This window comes from Myripristis murdjan, chromosome 1, assembly GCF_902150065.1.
Source record: "Myripristis murdjan chromosome 1, fMyrMur1.1, whole genome shotgun sequence".
NCBI lineage: Eukaryota > Metazoa > Chordata > Actinopteri > Holocentriformes > Holocentridae > Myripristis > Myripristis murdjan.
This window is the reverse complement of record NC_043980.1, coordinates 15,258,600-15,283,260: the sequence shown is the minus strand read 5'-3', so window position 1 is coordinate 15,283,260 and position 24,661 is coordinate 15,258,600. Positions and strand designations below refer to the sequence as shown.

General features: G+C 42.5%; 1 protein-coding gene across 2 annotated transcripts in view; it reads left to right on the top strand.

The window, feature by feature from the left end:
• rhbdl3 (rhomboid, veinlet-like 3 (Drosophila)) overlaps positions 1-24,661 on the top strand; it is a 69,835-nt gene that overhangs the window by 20,206 nt on the left and 24,968 nt on the right. For both annotated transcript variants that reach the window (XM_030057864.1, XM_030057819.1), the window contains one exon: positions 18,397-18,555. In XM_030057864.1, the coding sequence (XP_029913724.1) occupies positions 18,397-18,555 (159 nt within the window). The remainder of the gene's footprint in view (positions 1-18,396; positions 18,556-24,661) is intronic.

Below are 24,661 nucleotides of genomic sequence, written 5' to 3'. Positions count from 1 at the left end.
TAAAAATGACAGGTAGCTGCCTTGATATCACCAAAAGCTTTGAATGAATGAAGCGCTGAATGATGAGTATCTCAGTCAGATTGCCTGCCATGGTCAGATGAACTGACATGATGATTTTGGGATCTTTTAATCTGATTTCTTGCCAATCCGAGTTTTCATTTGGCTTGAAGTGGATTTTAACACCAACGCCATTATTATCTTTCAGGATTAACCTTCTAAAGAGCACCCTGTTAAAGGATTTTTTTGCCTTCATTATTACACCTGAAAGGAACATTAAAAATTCTTTAACACCGAGACCACACTGAAAAATGTGGTGCTTCCAGATACTGGTTATTAAGGGTTAAAGGGCTCTTGTGGCCAGTGAAGATGTGCTTTGCATTTACTGGTTGGATCAGGTTGCCAGTGGAATAGAGTTGTGATTGCTTTAGTCTTGGTGCGGTCTGTCTGTGTGTTTCCTCGTGTGTGTGCGCATCCACATGGGATGTATGTGTGCTATGGGACTGGAAATCCAGGGATCTCAACTAAATCCTCAGTGTCTGACACCTGTCTACACATCAAACCCTGTGTGGTGTGTGTGTGTGTGTGTGTTCCTGCATGTATGTCTGTGAATGTGTGCACCTACTGAAGACATCATCACACACCAGCCTCGCGTTGCCTGGTTACAGGCCAGTTGGCAAGGAAACAGTGACAGCCCATGCTAATTTTTGATGGCCTCAGACGAGTGCATGTGCGTGCGTGTGTGTGTGTGTGTGTGTGTGTGTGTGTGTGTGTGTGTATTTGTGTGATGAATGATGGCCTCTAATCTGGCATGTGAGACAAGTGACCCAGTCCTCTGCTGATTAGCCCAGACAGACGCGATGCCAGTCATTCCCTTACCTACCATAAAACACACAGATGTGACAGGAAACCAATTCACAGGTTTCTGAAATCCACATCTTCTATGTTAGTCGAGACAAACACCATTAAATAAATCACACCACTAAATTCTGCAAATTACCTATTTCAAGCAATAAAATTCTGTCAAGAGACAAAATTAGCCCAAATTTTGCATATTGGCAAGAACCGTCAGGAATTGTGCCAGAAATTATTGGCAACTGCTGCATTTCTCTCTAATAGCATTTTTTTTTTTATTATTATTTACGAGGAACTAAATTTATATCAGCCAGCACTCCAATATTACATGCAGGCGTGTTTTTCCCTGCTATTGTTTGATTTGAGGTTACCACTCACCTCAAAAAACAAACAAACAAAAAATATCTATTTTTCCCATACAGAAAAGAAGAACAGCGCAACAGGTGCACGATCTGAAGATTCATTTTGGCCCTCGAAAACGGGCTGCATGCAGTCCGAGTTATCTGTTTTATGATGAGGGAGACGGAGAAAAAGAGAAGGAGAGCAGGAGGAGTAAATTAGACTGCACGCGGGAGAAAGCAATTACCTGTGGCAGACTATGCGCTCTTACCATCACAGAGAACAGGAGAGCCAAGCAGAGAGGAGAGAGCTGGAAATGAAAGAAAAGAGAAGAGGATAGGAGAGGAAGAGAAAGTGGAGAGTGAAAGAAGAGGAGGGAGAAAATAATGATACTGTGCCCTGTGGGGGCTGTCTGTCACTTCTCTCGGCTTGGTGATAAAGACAAACCTGAGTGAGATTGGCTCCAAAAATAATGCCATGCACTTGAAAATTCTTTTTTTTTCTTCCTTTTGCTTGATATCTGGACTTTGGCTTGATGTTGCCTGTACAGAAAGTAACATGTGTTGGGGGTTTAGGTATTACAGTGGCAAAGCAGAGAGCACTGCTGCCTCACAACAAGGACCTGGATGATCACGCGCAACACCACTATCTTTTTCCAAGCTGCAGTTTATAAACACTGCTGCCCGCTGGCATTTATCAAACATAATAAATAATTGTGTTTCACTCTCACTTTTTTACTAGGCACAAAGTCAGAGAGAACAGCCGTGGAAGTGGCTGGCAAGCAAGCCAGACACAGACAGAGCAAGAGATGCACTGCCCAGCTGGGTTAGCAAGACAGATTGGCCACAGTGTAGGTGGGAAGGGAAATTAGCAATGAGGGGTTTTATCCTTCCTCAGCCTTATCCTTAACATTAGTAAACAAAGTGGCGTGCCCTCCCATTTCACAGTCATAGTCTGCCTTTAAAGACGAACTCAACGCTAAATCAAGAACTTCTCGGGGCTGTTTTCCAGTGTGTGATTGCTCCTCATCTTTCACCTCTCTTCCTGTTCCTATGTGTCTTACACTTCAAAGCCGAGTGGATTTGGTCCGCTCTCCGTCCTGCGATAATCATCTGCTCACACAATAAGCTAAGGAAATAACAAGTTCAAGTGTGCAGTCTGTGCAACGCTCGCCCCCTCAGTCTTTCACTGGTGCTCATGGGGGAAACACTGCTCATATTCAAGAGAACAAGGGAAAGAAAGGGCCTGATTGAGAGAATGGCGAAGGACCTGCTGTTTAATGAACATGGGCTGATAGAGTGCTGCCCTGGGACAAGCCAGGTCCTCTCTCGGCTCGTTGAGCTCGCTGATATGTGCCAAGTCAGACTGTTGTTTTAATTGAGTTGGTATGTGCTCAGTTGAGGGTTCAGCTATCCAAGATCAGAATCCTACACACCACCTGTGTCATGATGCTGCCAGCAACAGTGGTTTATTTCTGTCCAGCATTCCAACAACAACCAAGACAATGTGAGCACTGGTAAACACTGCTCCATATGAGATAGAGCTAAGAATTATTACATTAAATGCGAGCTGCGGCATTACTGGAGGAAGATCGCAAATCAGCACAGTAGCTGTTGTGCAGTACGATGGTTCCAGCTACAAAATCTCAAAAGGTGGCTGGTGGGATTTTCTGTCATTGCTCTCCAGATCCCCTGTCTTGTCCTTATTCGTCTGAGCTTGGCTGTGCCGGGGCTCCCAGGTGGTTTCAGACAGGCGTTGCACATTTTGCATCACACTGAGGTCCAGCTATTTCTCAGCTCATCTATTTATACTACCTCTTTTATTATAGCCCCAAAACAGCAGCTTTAGGATATTATGGATTCGTCCTTACCCACCACCACACCTGCTGCTGCTGGCTGTAACAACTTGAATACCTTTTATTTGAATTTACTGTATGTGTACATTTATGATCCCATGCAGAAGAATGCTATTGATTATGGTGACTCCATGACCGCTCCTTTAGTGCCACAGTCAGGCCAAACTTTCATTTTATGAATGCAATAATGTCAGCCACTAATGGTAGTAAAAATAAAAAGATTATTTTAGGGGCATTTCTGCTTCATTGCATAGGCATATTCCTCTCTCCTTCCCTACACCTTTAGTGGTGTAGGGAATACAGGGCTGAGAGATAGGGGATTACATGCAGCAAAGGACCTGGCCCAGCCATTATGCATAGTACGCCTTCTAACAGTCAAGTCACGGGCAAAGAAGTGCTACTTGCCTTTCTTACTTTGGTTCTTCTTTACCTTACACAAGTCCAAGTTCAAGTTCAAGTTCAAGTTTATTTAAAGCCCAGTATCACTGCTTAAAGTCTCAAAGGGCTTTACCTGCCCACAAGTTGAAAACTTGACAACACCCCTTGCTTTTATCCTTATAATGGGCAAGAAAAAACTCCCCAAAAACTCTTGTCAAGCCAGTCCCACCACATCTTCCTCCTCACTTCTATATTTCATTATTCCACTATGTTAACACTTCCCGTGCATCTTATCTCTGCCCCATTCACGAAGCAGTTGTGCCCAACCACTCCACTTTTAGGATTACATGCTCTTTTAAACGCGCCTTCCTGCCACAAAGTGACTAGGCGGTCCTCCAGTGCTGTCAAGGACGCATCGGGAAGCATTAGCGTTTAAAATTTAAAATGCCATTTGGCGTAAAACCTCCCTGACAACCTCTGAAGGTGGTTTTAGTAATCAGATCCAGTGTCTCTCAACACGTTGAACCCTGTTTACGCCTGTACGTAGTGCTGTCCACATATGGCTGGATCACCTGAGACGGATGTTAAAACTAATGTGAACAGGGTCTAAGTTACGCCTTCCTCCTCTCTCTCTTATTTGTATCCTACATCCGCTCTCCTCCCTCTTCCCTTATTTATCTGACTCCTCTATAGCCTTGGCCTTAGCCTGTGAGTCTGCATGTTGTTTATGGCTACATTAACAGACACTGCTGTGGCATTTTGGGGGCTATTAGAAGTCTTGCCGAGGCATTAGTCATGTCTCCAAAGTGTGACGTGGCCTGAGCGCTGGTCGGGCCAGCGGGGGCCGTGACATGCATGACGAGCTGGTCTTTATGGGAGCCAGACGGCTGACCTTTTCCTCCAGAGTGCTCCTCGACGGGAGAGGTGATGTCTTGGTAATTAATGGTGTGAAACCCTGGCAGCACGTCAGATCCTTTGTTTATGCATCCCTCCTTGCTCCGGCGTTGTCTTGTCACTCAGCCATGAGCCAGCTCCGGTGGGGCGTCTGATTGGGATTAACAGGGATGTGCTCAATCTGCCCATCTGTGTTTGTCCCAGGTTGAAAATTTGTGCCCAGCTGAAAAGGAGGCAAAGTTCAGTTTGAACGTCTTCATGGTAATGAGAATGAGAAATGTAGGGAATGAGAATATGAATGAGCAAAGTGAAGTGGATGCACTGCTGAATGCATCTTATTAGCTGGGAGTTGTTGTCATCACACAAAATGGGTATCGTCTGAAACTGAAACAATACAGACAATATCATGTACATTGTATGTATGTAATGTGTATCTATATCTATTATATATATAATCTTTTACTTGCATTTAGTGGGGGATGCTGAATACTATTTCACATACAGTGGTCCCTCGTTAATTGCAGGAGTTACGTTCTAAAAATAACCCGCAATCGGCGAAATCCGCGAAGTAGTCAGCTTTATTTTTTTTTTACAATTATTATAGATGTTTTAAGGCTGTAAAAGCCCTCACTACACACTTTATACACTTTTCTCAGACAGGCATTAACATTTTCTCACTTTTCTCTCTTGTTTAAACACTCTCAAAGTTCAAACCTTCGTAGAAAAATAAGTCCAGTAAAAAAAAAAACAAAAAAAAACATACAAAATTGCACTAAAAAAATCTGCGAAACTGCGAGGCCGCGAAAGGTGAGCCGTGTTATAGCGAGGGACAGCTCTACTTCATTTCTTGTATCAGGTTTTCTATTTTATGTTTTCTCTGAACCCTTTATGTAACAAATTTTATTTTTTAATGTTTTCTGTGTTTTATTTTTTTGTGTCTCTTTGTCCAGGCATCATGACCACATGATGAAATTCCTGTTTTGGGATGATAAAGTTTAACTTGAACTTGAACACACACACACACACACACAGTAAATTCAGAATAACAATTCCTCTCATTAATTTGTATCGGGCTATGTTGTGACAGTTCTAGCTCTTCTCCTTTGTGCTGTGAACAGTATTACTTTTGTCTGGGTAACTCTGAATTCTCCCTCTGTCAGAGAACAATGAACAACCCGATGCCCACATCCTGGACTTGTAGCCCATCAGTGTCTGACTGAGCCGGGAGCTGTCAGACCAAAGACCGAGGCGAAGAGAGAGAGAGAGAGAGAGAGAGAGAACAGCAGAGAGCGGAGATATATTCTCTAAATTAGACCTGTTCATGTCAGATCTACCTCAGTGAACATGGAGCCTTATTCTTACAAAGTGTACTGAATGCTGTGTGTCTGTGTGTGTCTGTGTGAGCCTTTACAACTCTCCCACAGGCTGATGCATGAGCAAAAGTTTAGTTGTATTTCTGTTAAAAGAGATCCTCGGAGGTTCCGGGCTCAAACATTTTAAATCCCTCTCTCTCGGTCTTGTCTGCGGGCTTTTGGGAGATGTCAGCTGTCATTCAAGAGGTTTGACCTTTCACCTCCCCATCCCCTAACCTGCCCTCCCTTTCAGAGCTGCTGCCCGCTGACAAGCTGCTGACTCCACTCAAGCTGAACTAGTCTCCCAAGACGAGACCGAGCCCGGGCCCCGTCAGCGAGGCAGTTGATAAGCTCGGAGACCGCAAAGCATCTCCTGACTATCAGTGGTCAATGTCACTGACAAGGGAAGATAATGTGCTATTTCAGCTGTGTCAGATAATGTGACGAGAGAGAGAGAGAGAGAGAAACAAAGAAAGGAAAGACATCAAGTAGGGAAGACCCCTGGCGTCAAGGGCACTGCCTGAAAAACCTGAACATGTGTGTGTGTGCGTGTGTGTTTGTGTGTGTGTGTGACGGCCACTGAATAAGGTGCCTTGGTCTGTCCTGTCCTCCCCACTGCTCCAGGGTAATTAGCAGAGAGACTAACGAGCTTCTCCCTCTCTAACGAGGCTGGCTTTTTATTAGAGCTGCTAATTGGTCCATGTCAAGGGAACACTCGGGCTTTGTGTTCAAGAACCAGCAGGAAGCTAAGAAAATGTGTGTGTGTGTGTGTGTGTGTGTGTGTCTGACTTAACTCGTGTATGTGTCTGCATATGTATGCAGTCTGTTTTGCTGCTTGATCGTGACATCCACATATCCTCAATAATTGGAAAAATAGCCAGTGATCACTTTCCGAGACTATATTTAGACAACCATCTACAAGTGTAATTCTGTGTATCTGTGTCTGTGCGTGTGTGCATGTGCGTGTTTGTATGAGAGAAAATGAGAACAAGCGATTCTCAACTAGCCCCACATTGGTCTTTATTGATAATGAAGATTAAGATTAGGCCCTTCTGATCGATAAATGAAGATTAGGCCTCATTGATCAAGGGACTAATGAGCATGGTCTTGCAGATGCTCCTGCTGAAGCTGCCTGTTGGCTCTTGTTTGTAATGCGTTGTGGCCTGGCTCTCCATAGGTCAACCGCTGTATTACAGAAGTCTAATTAACTTCAGTCAAGATTATAGCCAGGATATGAACACATGTGCGTGTGTGTGTGTGTGTGTGTGTGTGTGTGTGTGTGTGTGTGTGTGTGTGCGCAAGTGAAAGAGAGCTGACTCTTCTGACTCAGCAGCATGTTAAACTACGTAGGCGTCATGGCTCTTCATGAATCAGTGTTGATTTGTTACCTAATGAGCTCGCCCTTAATTGCCTGCTAGTGCTCATACACATATCCTCTGTGTGTGTGAGATACACTTTTACTTTGCAGGGCAGCTTCCATGTCTGTGTCATGCTGGTCTAGGTTGGACCACAGCAGCACATTTCAACTAAGAAATAACTAGGAACAACATAGACTGCGATGGGAAAAACGTCCTGAACATAGTGCTGCTATTCCTGATGATTTAGTCCTGTAATTTAAAAAAGTATATGAATTTAATTGAATCACTGAATAAGCTTAACTTAAGAAACGAATGAAAAAAAAAAACATCTGTTGTCAAGGCTACTAGAGCCGTGCTCTTATGCTTTTGCCATGTGAAGATCTGTTAACTCATTCATACCTCTTTTTTTTTTTATCTCAACAGGTTTGTTAATTAATTTTGAGTCTGGCTATGTAGTTTTAGGAATCAGGCCATATGTAAACACTGTGATGGATGTGTGGTTGTGTCGCTGTATCGTGGTATTACACTCTGTAAATGCTGCAGCACAGCAGTCTGGTAATTAGCTTCTGTCTTGAAAGATGCAGCTAATGAAGCAGAGTGGAAATCCGAAGTGAGCGGGGGATATTTACTAACTGTGATCACTTTTTCTGTGTCATCCTCTGAGCAACAAGACCCATGAGAAAATATACTGGTGCGGTCATTGCACTTACATTCACATTCATACGTTATACCATTTCTCCTCAATGTCAGCATATATTGCTACTAATGGTACGTATAATAGAGTAGTATTCTATATTAAAAACGTTATTGTTGCTCATCAGGGAGACGGTACAGCTGTTTGGATTGTTCAACAGTCCAAACCAGGATGTAGACAGTGTCTCTGCAAAGCCTTGATATTTTAAAGTCTTTTTTTTTTATTTTCACTGCAAGTTGTTTCATAACCCGAGGACCAACTGCTTGAAAACACCAGTTCTTCTCTGCTCTTCAAACGGTGACATTCGGAGATGCAAGGCTTTTGTAGGACACTGACAATATGTGCAGCACAGTATTGTGTAATAACAGGGAGATGTAATAAAAAAGGTTTGATGTGTTGTAGAATATAAATCATACACTGGATGTCCTAATAGGCAGGTTCTTTTGTCTCTGAGTCAGCAGACAGAGCAGGTAGAGGCTGTTTTTACCGCATAGCCCTTACAATAGCAACAACTTGCTAGTGCAGACTGTCTGACTGGGTCCAGGTGGGGGGGTTGTATGAAATTACACAGCTGGACAGAGTGTGTGCTGACTGGCTTTTGCCACGCCAGTAATTAAGTTAAAATATAGAAATAATAATAATAGGGCAAATATATAGTAGTCGAACAACATATTATCATGTGCAATACCTAAAGCAATGTGGCAGTATGCAAAAACGTGACACAGCACACAGTATACATTTGAGAAGAGCAGAGCCCTGTTATTTTCCTACTGCATGCTGAGTCTCTGTGGGCTGTTCCTTTTCCAGACAACAATTTAGCTTTGAGCAACACTAATAGCAAACAAATGTACTCTGTATATAGTGATAAACTACTAAATAATACAGCAAATGTATTTATTTGCATAGAGACAGAGACAAATCCTTCACTATAGCTGCCTGTGCTCTTCCCTGATGCTTGTTGATATTAAACAATGTTGCCAAAAGCTTCATTTATCTTGGATTATGCAGTTATTTGTATGTCAGTCTCTCCTCACAGCCATCTATATATATGCATGCATGCGCGCACACACACACACACACACCAAAAGTACTACATAGTGGGGCTCATAAGCTACTTTTTCAGTGTATGGTATTGCTCAACTCTGTTTCCATTAGGCAGAAGTTAGTACGGTTAGGATAGTACCTGGTACTTTATCACTTCCACCAAGGGTCCAAGCGAGCTGAGTCAGTACGAAAAGGTGTCGTGAAAACACTACAGACCACTGATTGGTCAGAGAGAATCGTCACTAGACTCATTCCTGTGTCATTTTGTCCTTGCATCGCTGCATCATAATTGCGCGTCTGATCTCTAATGTAGGATTTTCTCATGTTTTTTTTTTTTTTTTTCAGCTGTCTTTTGTCTTGCTGCTTTCAGCCTCTTGGGAAACAAAATGTGTCTCCTTGCTGTGACAAACCGCCACACACCAAGAATCAAGAACACTTTTTCTTCGATATACTCTGTTGTTTCTGAGTGTGTTACGTTGAAGATGGCGTCACAGCAGTTTCACGAAGTGTTGCTATGACTACAAGCTGCACTGAGAGGGTACTATCTGCAGTGGAAAATGAAAGCCAGAAAAGTACCCAGTCCTAAAACTGAGTCGAGTCGAGTCGAGTTGAGCCTTACCATGTGGTGGAAAAGCGGCTTTATTGCGGTCCTTTGTCCTCTCCACTATCATCAGAGCCATAACTTCAGGGCTACTAGAGGTCCTGCTGTTTAGGTCACGCATGTTATTGCATCCATAGTCAGTTCCGTCATGCGTGTTGACCAATCGTGTCATGCCTATCCCTGCATTAGCCTGTATGATATTGGCATTAACCAATGTGACATTTGGAAGCGTTACTGCAACACCAGGGAGCAGAGATACATTCTGTTCATTGAGTCCCCCTTTTTTCGCTTCATGTGCTCTGCCTTGAACGACAGCAACATATTTTTGCTTGTGTTCAAGGCAGAACGATGTAAAAAAAAAAAAAAAAAAAAAGTGGTGTTGTGGGACAAAAAGGAATCCATGACCTAGATGGGTCTAGACGCTGGTGTGCTCGTTGGGAGCTGCACTCCTCCACAGCTAAAATGAAAATGGTCACCTTTCTGAAAAGCAGAGGTGGAGAATTTATACATTTTTGACGCATTGCATTTCCATTTATGAGACTTCATGCTTTTACTGCACTACATTTGTCTGACGGTCATAGCTCCTTGTCACTTTGAAGGATAAGGTTTCACCTGCAAAACATAAAATAAGTTTGTTAAAACTAGCCAACTGTATATGGAGCAGTTAAAACTACATTAAAAGACTTTTTATATGTTAATGCATCAATAGTTTACCACATAAAGAATGAGTACTCAAATACCTCTACTAATAATGTATAAATAGTTTTACGCTTCTTGAATGTAGGACTTTTTTTGGAGTATTTTTCCATCACAATACTGCTACCTAAGTAAAGGATTTTAGGTCTTTTTCTGCAACTTCTGAAAGGTTTTTGAAGATTCTTTTCACAACATTTTTTGTCAAATAAGTAACAGATAGTGGAGAGTGACAATAAAAATCGGGAGAAAGCCCCACCTGCCGCTATCCTGCACTTTACTGCACCCCCATCACACAGGTCACGCATGTTACAGTGCTGAATGACTGCTTCATGGCTGTTACTGCATGAACCTGGATGATAGTATTATTTGCCAGTGTGAAATAAGATGACTTCATGTGGACTACCACTCCAATTTCCTCTCCTGTCAGTCTGTTTCATGGCATTTCTGCTTTATTACCGTGAAGACAGTGGAGAGTGATTGGAGTGACTGGAGAGTGAAAGGGGCGATTGCAAGATACAAAGGCCATCATCTCCCTTCAGAGCTATGATTTTGTAATTACATGGTATGTGCTTTATGTCACGGAGCTGCGAGGGTGCTCACCCTGTCTGAAAACCTTGATGATGTTGTTATCCTGCTTTGCCGGCGAGCACTGCGTTCGAAGCGCCAGAGGTTTTCGGTTCCACTTTCTGCTGATACAACGTGTTTTAGACACAGCTTTACCGTCAGCGATACAGCTACTGATCTGTTTTCTGTTCTCTGAGGTGCACAACTGCGGTGCACACTCGACTTTTCAGATGAAACGCTGGATTGAGGTACCACCTTATGGTCTGACCTAGGTTGGTCAGATTATAGGACTGTCCAAATTTTGCCCACAGAAGGCAGCTGAGACTAAACACTTTTTAACACACAGCTCTGCATATACATGAAAACAACTCATTTTTGTCTTTCAAAAACATATAATATATAATTTGGCATAATGACCTGTCAGCATACAAAGGCTAAAGTCACACTGGATGATTTTAAGATGATTTTACCTGCTTCAACTCTGATTTCCCCTTAAATTTCACCTGGAACAACTTAATGTTTTCCATACTTTACAACAATGTCACATATATATTGCATCTACTGGCTACACTTCAATCAAGATACATCCCGCTTATATGCGCGCTTATTCAAACCTCAAGATCCCACTGTTTTATGGCCGCATCATTACATCAAATAGAAAATATCAAGATGTCTTGTGCATTTTCATGTAATTTAGCGGCACATATTTAGTGTCTTTGGAAACCTTGGGATTTCCACTAGAATTTAAAATAAATTTCTTTGGGTCTGTACAAAGCTCAGCCATGGAGCCGTGACAAAACCACCAATGAGACCAACAGTGAAGAGGTTAAGCCCGACTGTATAGTCCTGACTTTTGGACCCGTGGATCGAGGGCCTTCCCCACGTCTCAAAAGATGCTGGAACTGAGCAGCAATAATCAACAATAGCAAGTGGGAGATTATTAATTAATTACAACGTTCATATTGATGAAGAATTTCCTATGAGACTTCTTTCACTTAAAGGTGCACTATGCAAAATTGCCGAGACCATTGAGATGCCACTGTCAAAAAACAATGAATAAGCGTGAAATGTGATGGTTGAGTTAACGTGGTTCTCATTGCTGATAAATTATGTCCTTTTTTCAAGATTTTTTTTCAGTTTATTGTAATTTGTCCTCACCTCAATCAGCCTACAGTTTTGCATTGCATCTTTAATTTGCAATTGTATGTTCATTTGGATTGATCAAGGGGGTAGAAGTTAATGTTCAAAGCAAATTTTCTACTGGCTCGTTCTCTTTTTCTTCTGCCCTGAGCTAATCTCCCATTAGCTATTGTTGGCTATTGCTGTTCAACTCCAACAACTCTTGAGATGTTGGAAAGGCCTTTGTGTCACAGATCCAATAGTCAGGATTACTCAGTTGGTTTTAAAATAATCTTTAAAATCATGTAGGGTGACCCAGCCTTTAGCTGAGCAAGCCACCAGAACACCATGTCAAATGATTTATTTGATAGCTGATATTTACATCATGAATAACACATTGGATAGATTAGAGTGTTTTTTTTTTGTTTTTTTTTTTTGGTGCTGGAAATTGTGGAATGTAAGTACACTTTTTCATTCTTGTTTCTTCCAAATCCGATCGGGATCAAAATCACAGTAACAGTGGAATTCCTGAAAACTGCCTGCCCTCAAGCACAAGGCCTCTGTATGACTCTTTTTGGCTGTACACATTGCACCTGCACACAAATATCGGGTTATTATGCTGCACTCTTTGTTTTTTATCTCTTTCAGCATGCACTACACGCTCTCTTTAGTCATTACATGACAGGTTATTCTGCGTGCGTTATGTAGGTAGAGGTAAGAGGATTTGAGATTTGCCACCAGTTTAATGTGAGGAGCTCAAGATAGGATAGAGTTGTGAGCTGTCTTCTCCCAATTATCTCGGGTTTCTCTCCATTCACGCTGCCTTCTTCCCCTAAGCCCGTGGTTACTGTTCCAGAGAAATGCTCATCGTCAGCTCAGAGCCCCTGGACAGTTAGTGACCTGTGCTTGTCTGGGTCCAATGTCAAAGGTCAGTGACTTTCCCAGAGGTGAACTAAGGCTGAGACTAAGTAGTTGTGTTGATCAAACAGTCTTGCATGACCTCCTGCCCAGCCTTCTTTTTGTCTTAATTCTAAATGATTTGATGGGTGGGAGTGACCTAGGAAAACATCTCATTGGCTTGTTATAGCCTTAAATGAACTCCCGGATGACCCTCAGATGCCCCTTTTCCGCTTTAGTTGAACTATTTGATAGGACACAATGGGTAAGATAAATGGAGGATGTCAGTGGCAAACCTAGACTTATAACTTTCTCTTGACCACTGCTCTCAATCGAGAGGGAGAGGAGCAAGAAAAAGAAGCCAGTTTGAAAGGTTCAGCACAAAATAAATAAAAGCTCGGAGAATTCTGCCAGCATCACAAAAACTATATTTTGGATGAAATAGTTTAAATGGTCAGAATAGTTTATCCTGCTCTCTTACCTTTTTAAAAGGCTCCATAAAGTCTGATCATATTTTACTTTGCTTTGAGAGAGAGTATTTTTCACTGTGGCCTTTTATATATTTTATGGTTGCCGGGGTTATTTCATTTCTCCAGGCGCACTGTGTGTGTGTTGTTGGCTTGACTACTTGCTGAACTCCAGCTTCTTAATATGCAGCTTTATGAAAATGAGGCTAAAGACGCAGAGCCTTGCATTGTGCCCAATCTGCTTCACCCCCCCACCACCCCCACCGCCATCCACCCACCCTCAGTTACAGACTCTCTCTTTCTTTTGCCCTCCCTCCCTCTTGCTGTTTTTCTCCTCAGCACTGACATCAGGCTCTGGAGAAGCCCACGAAACGAAAGCTTTTACGTTGCCTTTGTTATGTGGTATTATGTCTGCAGCTGGATTAGTCTGTGTGTGTGTGTGTGTGTGTGTGTGTGTGTGTGTGTGTGTGTGTTTATGTGTGTGTGGGTGCGTGCGTGCATGCATGCGTGCGTGCATGCGTGCATGCATAAATATTACACGCCCTTGTTTTAGCTGGGCTGCTAATACTCTTAATGGTCAAATGAAGGAGTGTGGTAGATATGCATATTTTAATCTGAGGGATTTGTATCACACTGCTTTTGTTGTTCCTAAAACAAGCCTTATGGCCAAAACTGTTGACGAGAACATGAAATGAAAACATCCTGGCATAACAGCTGAATCAAATTCACAGTCTGGTGAATGCTCACACGCGCCAAAGTTAAATAATTACCACTGTGCAAGGTCTGAATTAAGCCAAATTTTCACCTGATCCATGTATACTGCATGCAGTCAGTGTGACTAATGCAAACTGTATTTCACTGCAAGAATCTAGTATTTTCAATCTTGGCTTTTTTTTCCCCCCTGTATCTAACTTGTGGCTCACATTGTCTCCCACATGTAGGAAATGTTTCATAGTGGTGTGACCAAGTGAAGCCTTTTACAGTGAATTGGAAACTGTAGACAACATATCAAGGCAGACTGAGGAAGTTGATACAAGTCATCAAGTTTTTTCTCAATTCCTGGAAATATGATTTATTAGAAATCTGTAGTTCCTGCAGAACACTGGAGGAGTCTCAGATGGATCTTGTGAGGAGGGGGTAGAGGTTCCCGTATCATATCGTGTCCTTCCCTGCATGAGCCTCTCTGCGAGTTTGGAGGAAATGGTCTCTAATTGGAGTAAAGGGATTGGGTAAACCTTGCATGAAATTGCCGTTAGGGGCCCATTGTTGAGTGTGGGTTCCTCCGCAGTCAACCCTGCCAGCTAGCCTGTTGACTGCAGAGAGTGCTCACTCAACTATGAAGCCTGGTGTTGCAAACTGCAGCAGGGGGATGTTTGCATGTGTGTGGTGTGAGTCTTACGTGCCGCATAGCATGTTGGCAGAGAGAGTAAATCTATGACAACTTGTGTTCGACAGTGACAGCGAAATAGACAGCGGGGGAAATTCATTCACGCAGGTTTGTGTTTGTTTTCCCAAGGGAGCTGGAGTGCTTGCCTGAGAGAGTGAGAATGTAAGACTGGAAGAAAGGGAGAAAGTGAGAGAGTCAAGGAAAGGGGGCTGAATGTAGGGTGGATGGGGGTTTGGGTGGGGTGGGGCATGTGGGGTGAGTGTGAGAGAGGGCTGACTGGGGGTTTAGGGGTGTTTGTGTGTGTGTGTATGAGCTGGAGGGGGGTAGCAGGGGTCTTGGATTGGACTGTAATCCTTTCGTCCTGGTTGGAAATAACCCTGCACAAGTCTGGGACAGACAATGTGACCGGGCAGGATAAACACACATGCTCGCACGCATTGTCTCTCTCACACACACATACACACTCTGAGCAGTGGAACTAGATTTGGCTGGCGTTATTTCATCATGACAAAATGTCCTCGACAGAAACTGGCTCATTTACTGCAAGAGAAGGTTGGTTCGCTGTTTACAGTAGGACATTTTTGGACTTTTACGTGTCAAGGCATGTGTTTGCAAGAGTGTGTGTTTGTTTGTGTGTAAAGCGTTTTGTGCGTGCACTTAAAGAGGACAGCACTACATGTTGTGTGCATGTTGGACTCTCTTTGCTGCATAGTGTAGATGTTTAAATTCTATCCATGTGAAGTTTAGTTCAGTAAGATTTAGTTGACGCCGTCATAGCTGGACAAATCTAAAGCCATTACCATTTTCCAGTATTTATTACAATATTTTCCCGTAGAAATTCAATGGCGATATTATTATTTTTTTCTGCGGCATCCTCTTCTTCCTCCTCTTCTGTTGGATGCCATTGTGATAGATGGTATACTGTCAGGCCTATTTTCATTATTGTATTTGTATGCTTTGTATACTTTGGCTATGGTTTGTGATCACAATGCAACTTTTGATGTACAAACACAGGGATGCATTAACCGCTGCAACTCTGCAGTGCCATGGGTAGACTTGTCATTGTTGCACAGACAAGCTTTGTTCAAACCCACAGAAATTTAGTTTAAATTCTAGTGGAGATTCAAATGTTTCCAAAGACACAAAATATAACCTTTGAAAATGTGTATAAAATTATGCACAAGACGTCTAGGTATTTTCTATTTGATGTCATGCTGCAGACATAAAATAATGGCATCACTCAATATATGCATAATGTTGCTTCAGTAGTTGCAACCAGTAGATATGCAATATGTATGTGACACTGATGCACAAAATGGGAGAAAAAGTGCAAGAGGCTAAGTAATTGGTCATGCACAAATGTAGGATTTTTACTCACACTGCAAATTGATCTTCCAACCACTATGAGTGCTCAGATTCTCATTGTGACAGGAATTCTGCATAGTCTAGACACAATGCAACCAAAGTACCCATGAAAGTCAATATAAAGCAGGAAATGTAATGGAGACAGATTTAAAGTCAAACTGATGATATTTCCCCACGACATAGCACATTCCCATCAAACAATAAATTAATCTCTTTACATTTACTGCTTGCAAAATGGCTTATTTTTAGTGTTTACTACATCAAAAATTCCAACCAACAACACCATCACAGATTCATGAAGCATCCCACACTCTGCGTCTCCCTTCGTATAAATGACCACTTCACAACTTTGAAAGTTACACAAAAGCACAGGGTGCACTCATGCATTTTTTGACCTCTGGACTCATGCCAAGGAAGAATATTCCTCCGTCCTCTGCTGCTTCCTGCTCTAACAGTGAACACAGAGGGTTGTAGTGTGTTGTACTCTATTGTATTCGACAACAGAATAAAGATTAGCATCCAGTTTTTCTAAGTCGCTTTCTTATGTCCGACCTGCCGACAAGTTCATCTTTATGCTACATCCCACCTCTTCTTTTGTTCTGGAAATATGTTGAATTATGGAAGCAAGACAGCATTGAATACCTCTTCCCTTTTTCTTTTCAGTGAATGCAGACACAAGAGGTGCATAAATGCCATTTTCAGGCCAACAGCACACATACAGTGATGTGACCCCTTGAAAACTGATCCTTAAAAGATCGGATCTCAGTGATCACACTGGCACCGACAACTGGAGCTAGAGGGGAAAAACTGCATCATCACTGTTAAGTAACTCTGGGAAAAACAACATGATGGTGGCATGAGAGCCACAACCTCTTCTCCCTGTTGTCATTTGGTAGAGCACAGTGCACCTGCTGCCAGCCTGGCTTTACTCAGCGTCTGCCAACACTGGCATATGGCAAACACACATGCACACTCACACACACACGCACACACACACACACACACACACACACACACACACACACACACACACACACACACACATACTCTCACAGTATTTGTGTACATGCGCACTATTTCCAGTTCAGGGGTGTTGGAATTGGGTGCTCTGCTCATTTTGTTTGAATGTCACATCTTTATGCATGAATGCATCATATTTACAGAAATGTGTGTGCTTGCCCAAATACACACAAGTGTGGACACACTCATGCACATGCCCTGACACACACACACACACACACACACACACACACACACACACACACACTATATATATATATATATATATATATATTATACACACACACACACACACACACACATCATGTACACACGCACAGGCACCGGGAGACAGAGAGGCAGCAGCTGTCCTCTGACTGTATTCATAAACAACCTGACATTCAAATCAAACATCCAATCCAAGTCCCGGAATGCCGCATTCCAGGCCAGTTCATCCTCAGTTGAACAGATAACTAGTCAAACACAGATGCAGCCGTCTCTGTTCTGTCTATTTTAGACATCAGAGAGACTCAGCTCATAGTATTCAAGGTGGAATTACTGGTAGTCCTATTAGAATTAAGGATATGGCTATAATAACTGTATACCCATTTATACAGTGTATCCCTTTTCAAGTGTCTTGTGGTGCTCTCTTTGATTGAGTTGTCAGGCACTAAATACAAAAAAATGTCTATATATTGTACTGTATATATATATATATAGCTTCCTCTGAGCTGTCATCCACTGAGGCCATTTGTTCTCTGAAGTGATAACTTGCACACTGTCAGTCTGTCTAAATTGCCACTTTTGTTTTGATCTTGAGCTGTTGAGTGTAAAAGAAAGAAAAGAGTGCGTGGGACTGAGACTTGAAACTTGAAACGTGAAGATGTCAGAGGTGGTATAGTAAGAGAAAAAAACACTCACAAGTGTCAAGTAATCACTAAATATGTTGGTTTTGCTCTGAAGGTCTTTTGAAATCTGCTTTTTGAATATCTCAACTATTTGAATAACTCTGTTTTTTTTTTTTCCAAATACATTTGAAAGCCTTTTCTCTTCCTCAGTTATGTTATGAATAACAAAAAAATAGCCTGTGGTTGCCTGTGGCCAATGCTGTCATTTCAAAGTGCAATTCAAAGCTGTTAAAAGTTACTGCCTCGCCTCAACAGTTGGGCTCCTCTTTGGAGCAATTATGATTTGTTCAGAAGTAGCTCAAACTATGACTAAAATGCTGCTGATGGTTTCTTTGGCTTTTGATGTTTAGCTGCAGAGAAAATTATGCACTGTGAGACACTGACCTCATAAATATTTTTTTTTTTATTTGTAACTGGTGCTTATGCCAATGTGCTGCATGCGTGTTGTGCCTGTAAACTACCATGGGTCATGTTCAGTTGTCCTCAAGTAGGGATGTTTTTGTGTCCACTGTATTCAGTTCTGATGTATCATTCCAGTTACTACTACTACATTCTTCCTGTGGAACTGATTTGATTCAGTCCTGATCATTTTGGTCTGTGTGTGTGTGTGTGTGTGTTCATCTGCAGTATGACCCAGAGAGTTCGGGCTTCATCAGTACGGAGCGGTTCAGGGACTTGCTGGCGACTCACGGCTCCGAGCTCGACCCACACAAGCTCGAGGTCCTGCTGGCCCTCGCCGACGGCAACGCAGATGGAAAGATCTGCTACCAGGACTTTGTCAATCTGGTGAGACGCTTAAATCTGATAACTGTGCCAGATCCGACCAGCTTTGCTGTCCAATCTTCCTGTGAAACAAATAAATAAATACAAACTGCTGTCTCCAAAGAGATAAGGCCAAATTTAAGAATTCTACCTAAAATGCTGAATTTTTCAGAAGTATTTGAATTTTGCCCTAATGGAAAGCATTGAATGGAAAAAGAGCACATTTTAACCACATTTCTGACCACTCTGTGTAAAAACTATGTTGTCTTGGTGACATATGCAAAATCTCAGAATTTTGTCTTTTATCTTTTTGCACTAGTTTGAAATTTGCCTTAATATGGATGGACGGTAGTTATCATACACCCTGGCCTTTGTCATAATGTGAAGCCGCCTTTATTTTTTCTTCTTAAGGCAGAGGCAGTCAGGTAGCTGAATGATAATGGCTGTGCTTGTGCTTCAAATTTCCACCAACTTATATTCATAGCAGCAGTGTTTTAATCTTCTTGAGTGGACTGACATATTCCTGGAAATGTCACTGGTTGAGCAGTAGACAACATTTATTAAAAATTAGGCTGTGTGTAATAATTTTACATTTCATTTTAACAGTGGTCTCATGCCCATTCAAACTAAGGGGGCATGTGCCAACTCAATTCTTGAACTCTGCTTTTTTTTGCACATAAAGAACATCGTATTGGACAATTCAGTTGCAATCACTGCACAGTCAAGTTATTTTTTCTAAAAACCTGGCTGGAATGCAGGATTAGGTTTGGTATGATCCTGAAGTCTAGTTGGTTAATTCTGGTTTAGTAATAAAATCTTACTTTTTCACCCCGAACCTTGTCTGGAAGGCAGCACCTCCTAACCCTCGTCCTGTTCTCACAGCCTGTAAGGCAGCTCTGCCTTACAGTCAACACTGTATCGTGGTAATCCCACAAACTCAAACTAAAAATGTAGCAAGTCAAACACACACAGACCTTAAATACAGACCCACCAATTTACAAATTTAATTAACTTCAAACGCTGACACTTAGTTTGAAGTTAATTTAGTCTGCTTTTTGGGTAATTTGTATGTGTCTGTGTGTGTGTGTTCTAAAAAAATGTTTTTGTTATTTATTTATTTATTTTTTTTTAGGTGAGCTACTGACAGTACTTCTTTTCATAATTAAGCATGAAACCTTCTCCTGTTAATTGTGTTATGTGCTTGCTGTCTGTAGTTTACTTGACTTACTTCACTTGCTCACTTTATTTACTTAAGTTACTTACTTGCTTTATTAACTTAGGCTACTTACTTACTCACTTTTACTTAGGCTGCTTACTTGACTTACATACTTTTCTAACTATGAACCTGACTCACTTTGCTTACCTGCAGTCATTCTGCTCTGATTCAGAAGTAGATACTCGGGCTGGAGCTGTTCATGGCTGCTTTTATTTTTATATTCAGATCGTTTGTCCTTTTGTACTTTTTTTTGCTGTTCCACTGAAAAATCTCTTGCTAGTATCTACGCCAAGCCTTTTGTCCTATGAATCAAACTTTTAACATTTTTACATCCGGTCCCAAAAGCCATATTCCAAGAGCACCTCTCCTGCAAAACGGAGAGTCTTCTTAATAGCGAGCGGCTCATGGTCTAGTGATAAATTCCCCCCTTAGCGCTCACCTTGCCCCACTTTCAGTTTCACCTTCAAACTGCTGCGTGCCGCTGAACGTCCGACGTTTCACTCAAGCATCTCCAGTTGTACTCGCTGCCTCATATCTTTCCCGATTTTCCCTTTTTTTTCACCGTTTCACTGGGCCTCATGGGAGCTTGAACTCCTGAACCGGGACAGTGAAGAGGCATCGTGGAGTGGGATCAATTGTGTGGTAAACAATAACTGGAGGGGGTGGGGGGTGGGGGGGTGATGGTGGACATGCATCTGAAGAAATTCATTGTTGTCTGTGAATGTGTCTGTGTCTGTGTGTGCGAGTGTGTGTGTGTGTTACAGAGAAAGAGAGTGTCCATCCCTCTCTAGTCTATTGTCTAATACAGTGGGCTAGGAATGGGCCTGTGGGATGCTTGGAAAAATGTCAAAGGGCTTGTTGCTATTGGTTTCCTATCTGTCTATCTGTATCATGTGACAGGGTGTGGGTCAGGGTGTGGTAATGGAAGTGGGACAGTGAGGAATGGGGAATATGCATGTGTGCATGTGTGTGTGTGTGTCTAAATGCACATTTTCTTAGCTGCTATTGTCCTGCTGCCCCCCCCTCATAGCTCATGCATTCAATGAGGCAGGAACAACAGAGGCTAAACACAGAGAGCAATAAAGAGAGGGAGGGAGGGATGGAAGGAACGAGGGAGGGAAAGAGATAAGAGGGAGAGGAGGAGGCCAGGACAGACAGAGACAGACTGCGAGGGGTTTATTTGCAACACCATGCTTCTCTCGCACCACAGCCCTTCCATAACTCTGCCTGTCAGTGTGATTGTCAGTAATTGCCTGCTCACTGCTCCTTCACAGTCAGCGCTCAAGTCGCGGCTCACGCGCCCTCCCTCTCTTTACCCCTTCCTCCCTGTTTCCTCTCTCGCTCTTTAGCTTTCAGTCTTTGCATAAACTTACAGTCTTTTCCCACCACTCCTTCTGCCCTTCTCTCGTGTGTTTTTTTTCCCCCTGCTCTTCTGTTCCTCACACCGAGACTCTGCCACGGATTCAGCAAAGAGGCTATTTCGGTAATAGGTTTATGTCCTCCCAAAATGTCCACAGACGGGTTCAACTGGTCGTTTGTCCCCGGTGCAGTCCCCAGTGTGTCTGGCTGATCAACTTAATATAAATATAGGTGGTTGTGCATGTGTATGTCATGCTTTGGTTTATGTTGTGCGTTTTGGTTCTGCTCATGCCTTTTTTTTCCAGCCTCTGTCAAATACACTATATTGCCAAAAGTATTCGCTCATCTATCCAAATCATTGAATTCAGGTGTTCCAATCACTTCCATTTCCACAGGTGTATAAAATCAAGCACCTAGGCATGCAGACTACTTCTACAAACATTTGTGAAAGAATGGGTCGCTCTCAGGAGCGCAGTGAATTCCAGCATGGTGCTGTAATAGTAATGTAATAGGATGCCACCTGTGCAGTAAGTCCAGTTGTGAAACTTCCTCGCTACTAAATATTCCACAATCAACTGTTAGTGGTACTATAACAAAGTAGAAGCGATTGGGAACGACAGCAACTCAGCCACGGAGTGGTAGGCCACATAAAATCACAGAGCGGGGTCAGCGGATGCTGAGACGCATAGTGCGCAGAGGACGCCAACTTTCTGCAGAGTCAATAGCTTGAGACCTTTAAACTTCATGTGATCTTCAGATTAGCTCAAGAGCAGTGCGTAGAGAGCTTCATGGAATGGGTTTCCATGGCCGAGCAGCTGCATCCAAGCCTTACATCACCAAGCACAATGCAAAGCATCGGATGCAGTGGTGTAAAGCATACCGCCACTGGACTCTAGAGCAGTGGAGACGCGTTCTCTGCAGTGACGAGTCACGCTTCTCTGTCTGGCAATCTGATGGACGAGTCTGGGTTTGGTGGTTGCCAAGAGAACGGTACTTGTCTGACTGCATTGTGCCAAGTGTAAAGTTTGGTGGAGGGGGGATTATGGTGTGGGGTTGTTTTTCGGACGTTGGGCTCAGCCCCTTAGTTCCAGTGAAAGGAACTCTTAATGCTTCAGCATACAAAGACATTTTGGACAATTTCATGCTCCCAACTTTGTGGGAACAGTTTGGAGATGGCCCTTCCTCTTCCAACACGACTGCGCACCAGTGCACAAAGCAAGGTCCATAAAGACATGGATAAGCGAGTTTGGTGTGGAAGAACTTGACTGGCCTGCACAGAGTCCTGACCTCAACCCGATAGAACACCTTTGGGATGAATTAGAGCGGAGACTGAGAGCCAGGCCTTCTCGTCCAACATCAGTGTCTGACCTCACAAATGCACTTCTGGAAGAATGGTCAAAAATTCCCATGCACACACTCCTAAACCTTGTGGAAAGCCTTCCTAGAAGAGTTGAAGCTGTTATAGCTGCAAAGGATGGGCCCACATCATATTAAATCCTATGGTTTAAGAATGGGATGTCACTCATGTTCATATGTGTGTGAAAGCAGCCGAGCGAATACTTTTGGCAATATAGTGTAGGCTTACAGTCTTCTTCACCTTCCTCTTCTTCTCTTCCATCTGTCCCCCTCTCTCTCTCTCTCTCTCTCTCTCTCTCTGTGTGTCTGTCTCCCTCCCGACTTGCCCCTCTCTGAAAGTGTTTTCAGGGATCAAACACTTAAATTGTCTCTTTGTCTCTTGTTGGCCGCACACCAGTCTGTTCCCTTCACCTCCTCTCCTCTTCTCCTCTCCCTTCCCCAGTTGCCAGCGGGTGAATAGATACGTCACTCTTTCTTTTATGTCTTTCCCAAAAAAAAAAAAAAAAGAGAGGAGAGCGATTGTCAGTTGACTCCTCGTACTTCGTGTGAGGAGTCAACTGTTTTTATGGAGCATAGCTGCCTCAGGGAGGTCTGGAGAGGAACGTTTATGTGTGTGTGTGCGTGTGTGTGTGTGTGTGTGGTTTCCACTCTCTCTGGTGTGCGGTCTGGAAGTGGCCATGGTAACTCGTAATCATTTTCCCACAGTTCTCTGTGTCTGACATCAAGGCTGAAATAATTGCCTTTTTCTGAAGTTTATCTCCAAACAGCGATCCCTGCTGAGACACTGAGAGTCTTATTAAACAGCACCAGAAGGACCATCATCCAACTGTTCCTATGGTGCCTTTTTATTGATATTTTGATTTTACATCTTATCATTATCTCCTCTTTAGTGTTGTTTTGTTGCGCATATCTTTCCAGCTCAGTCAAATCCAAACCAATTAAAAGTGGGAGATATGCACTTCTGTTTGCAAGTGAAGTTGTTCGCAGATAAGACTTGGAAAGTGAAAACTGGAGAGTGTGCTCTGATAAGTCTGTTGATTGTGCTTGAACCAACATCCATTACAGTCACAGTATGCAGGCAGCATTTTAAGGCAGTGTCAAACAGCAATTCTGCCCATAATTATATCCAACCATTTAGTCATTATACTTTTATAGCTAATAGCCACCATGCCATATTGGATTTGTCTATTTTGCTGAAAACAAAATTACTCATAAATTGACTCAAAGTATAACCCACTTCACAGTCACATTTTGGTTTCCCACAATGCCAAGGCCAAAAACACAAAAGCAGAGTTGAGTTATGGAGTGTGACATGAATGGTAGCGAGCATGAGGGTGAGAGAGACGGGAAGAAAGAGAGAGTGTGGGAGAACTGGGACAGGGATCGTTGCATCATCATAGAGAATCCTGTGCAGCATAACAGGATGCTAGGACTGGATGTCAAATCCTTTCCTTCAACCTGAAGTAATATTTTGTTTAGTTTTGACTAGATAGATTATTGGCACTAAACCACAATGTGAAACATAATCAACATTAGTCACCAAGATTGCAAGTTGCTCTGAAGTGTTTGTAGTGTTCGCTGTCTTTCCATGACTGAGGATCCAGTCTGTCAAAGTGTTACTTTTTTTTTTTTTTTTCAGCTGAGGAGTCAAATGATCTGCTCTCTTTTCAAAAGACTTTAAATCATTTTTGCTAGTGTGGGTCTCAAAATTTTCAAATGTGGGCTGCAAATTTTGAAAAACCTCAAATTTTCAAAGGACATTCCAATGAACTTTCCTAAAATACTGTTTACAAACTGATCTATCTATCTATCTATCTATCTATCTATCTATGTCTGTGTGTGTGTGGGTGTGTGTTTGTGTGTGTATACATATGTGTTTTGATTGAAGCCAATGAAAAATGGCCTGAAAACTATGAGGCTCAGCAAGGGACAGTCATTCCTCAAATCCTCTCGTGGACACACACGCTACGTGTGGTTTCGAATGTGTGTGTGTTTCCGCACTGCATGTGGGTGTGAGCGTTTCAAAATTTGTGTCCCACCATTTAAAAAAATGTGACACATCCATTTGCAGAAATGATTGATAGCACAAGTCAAATCAAATTACAGCGCTTTGGAAAAGATAGCAGGTCACTTGACTCCTCGGTTGAATAAATGATAACACTCTGACAGACCGGATCCTCAGTCATGGAAGACGGTGAA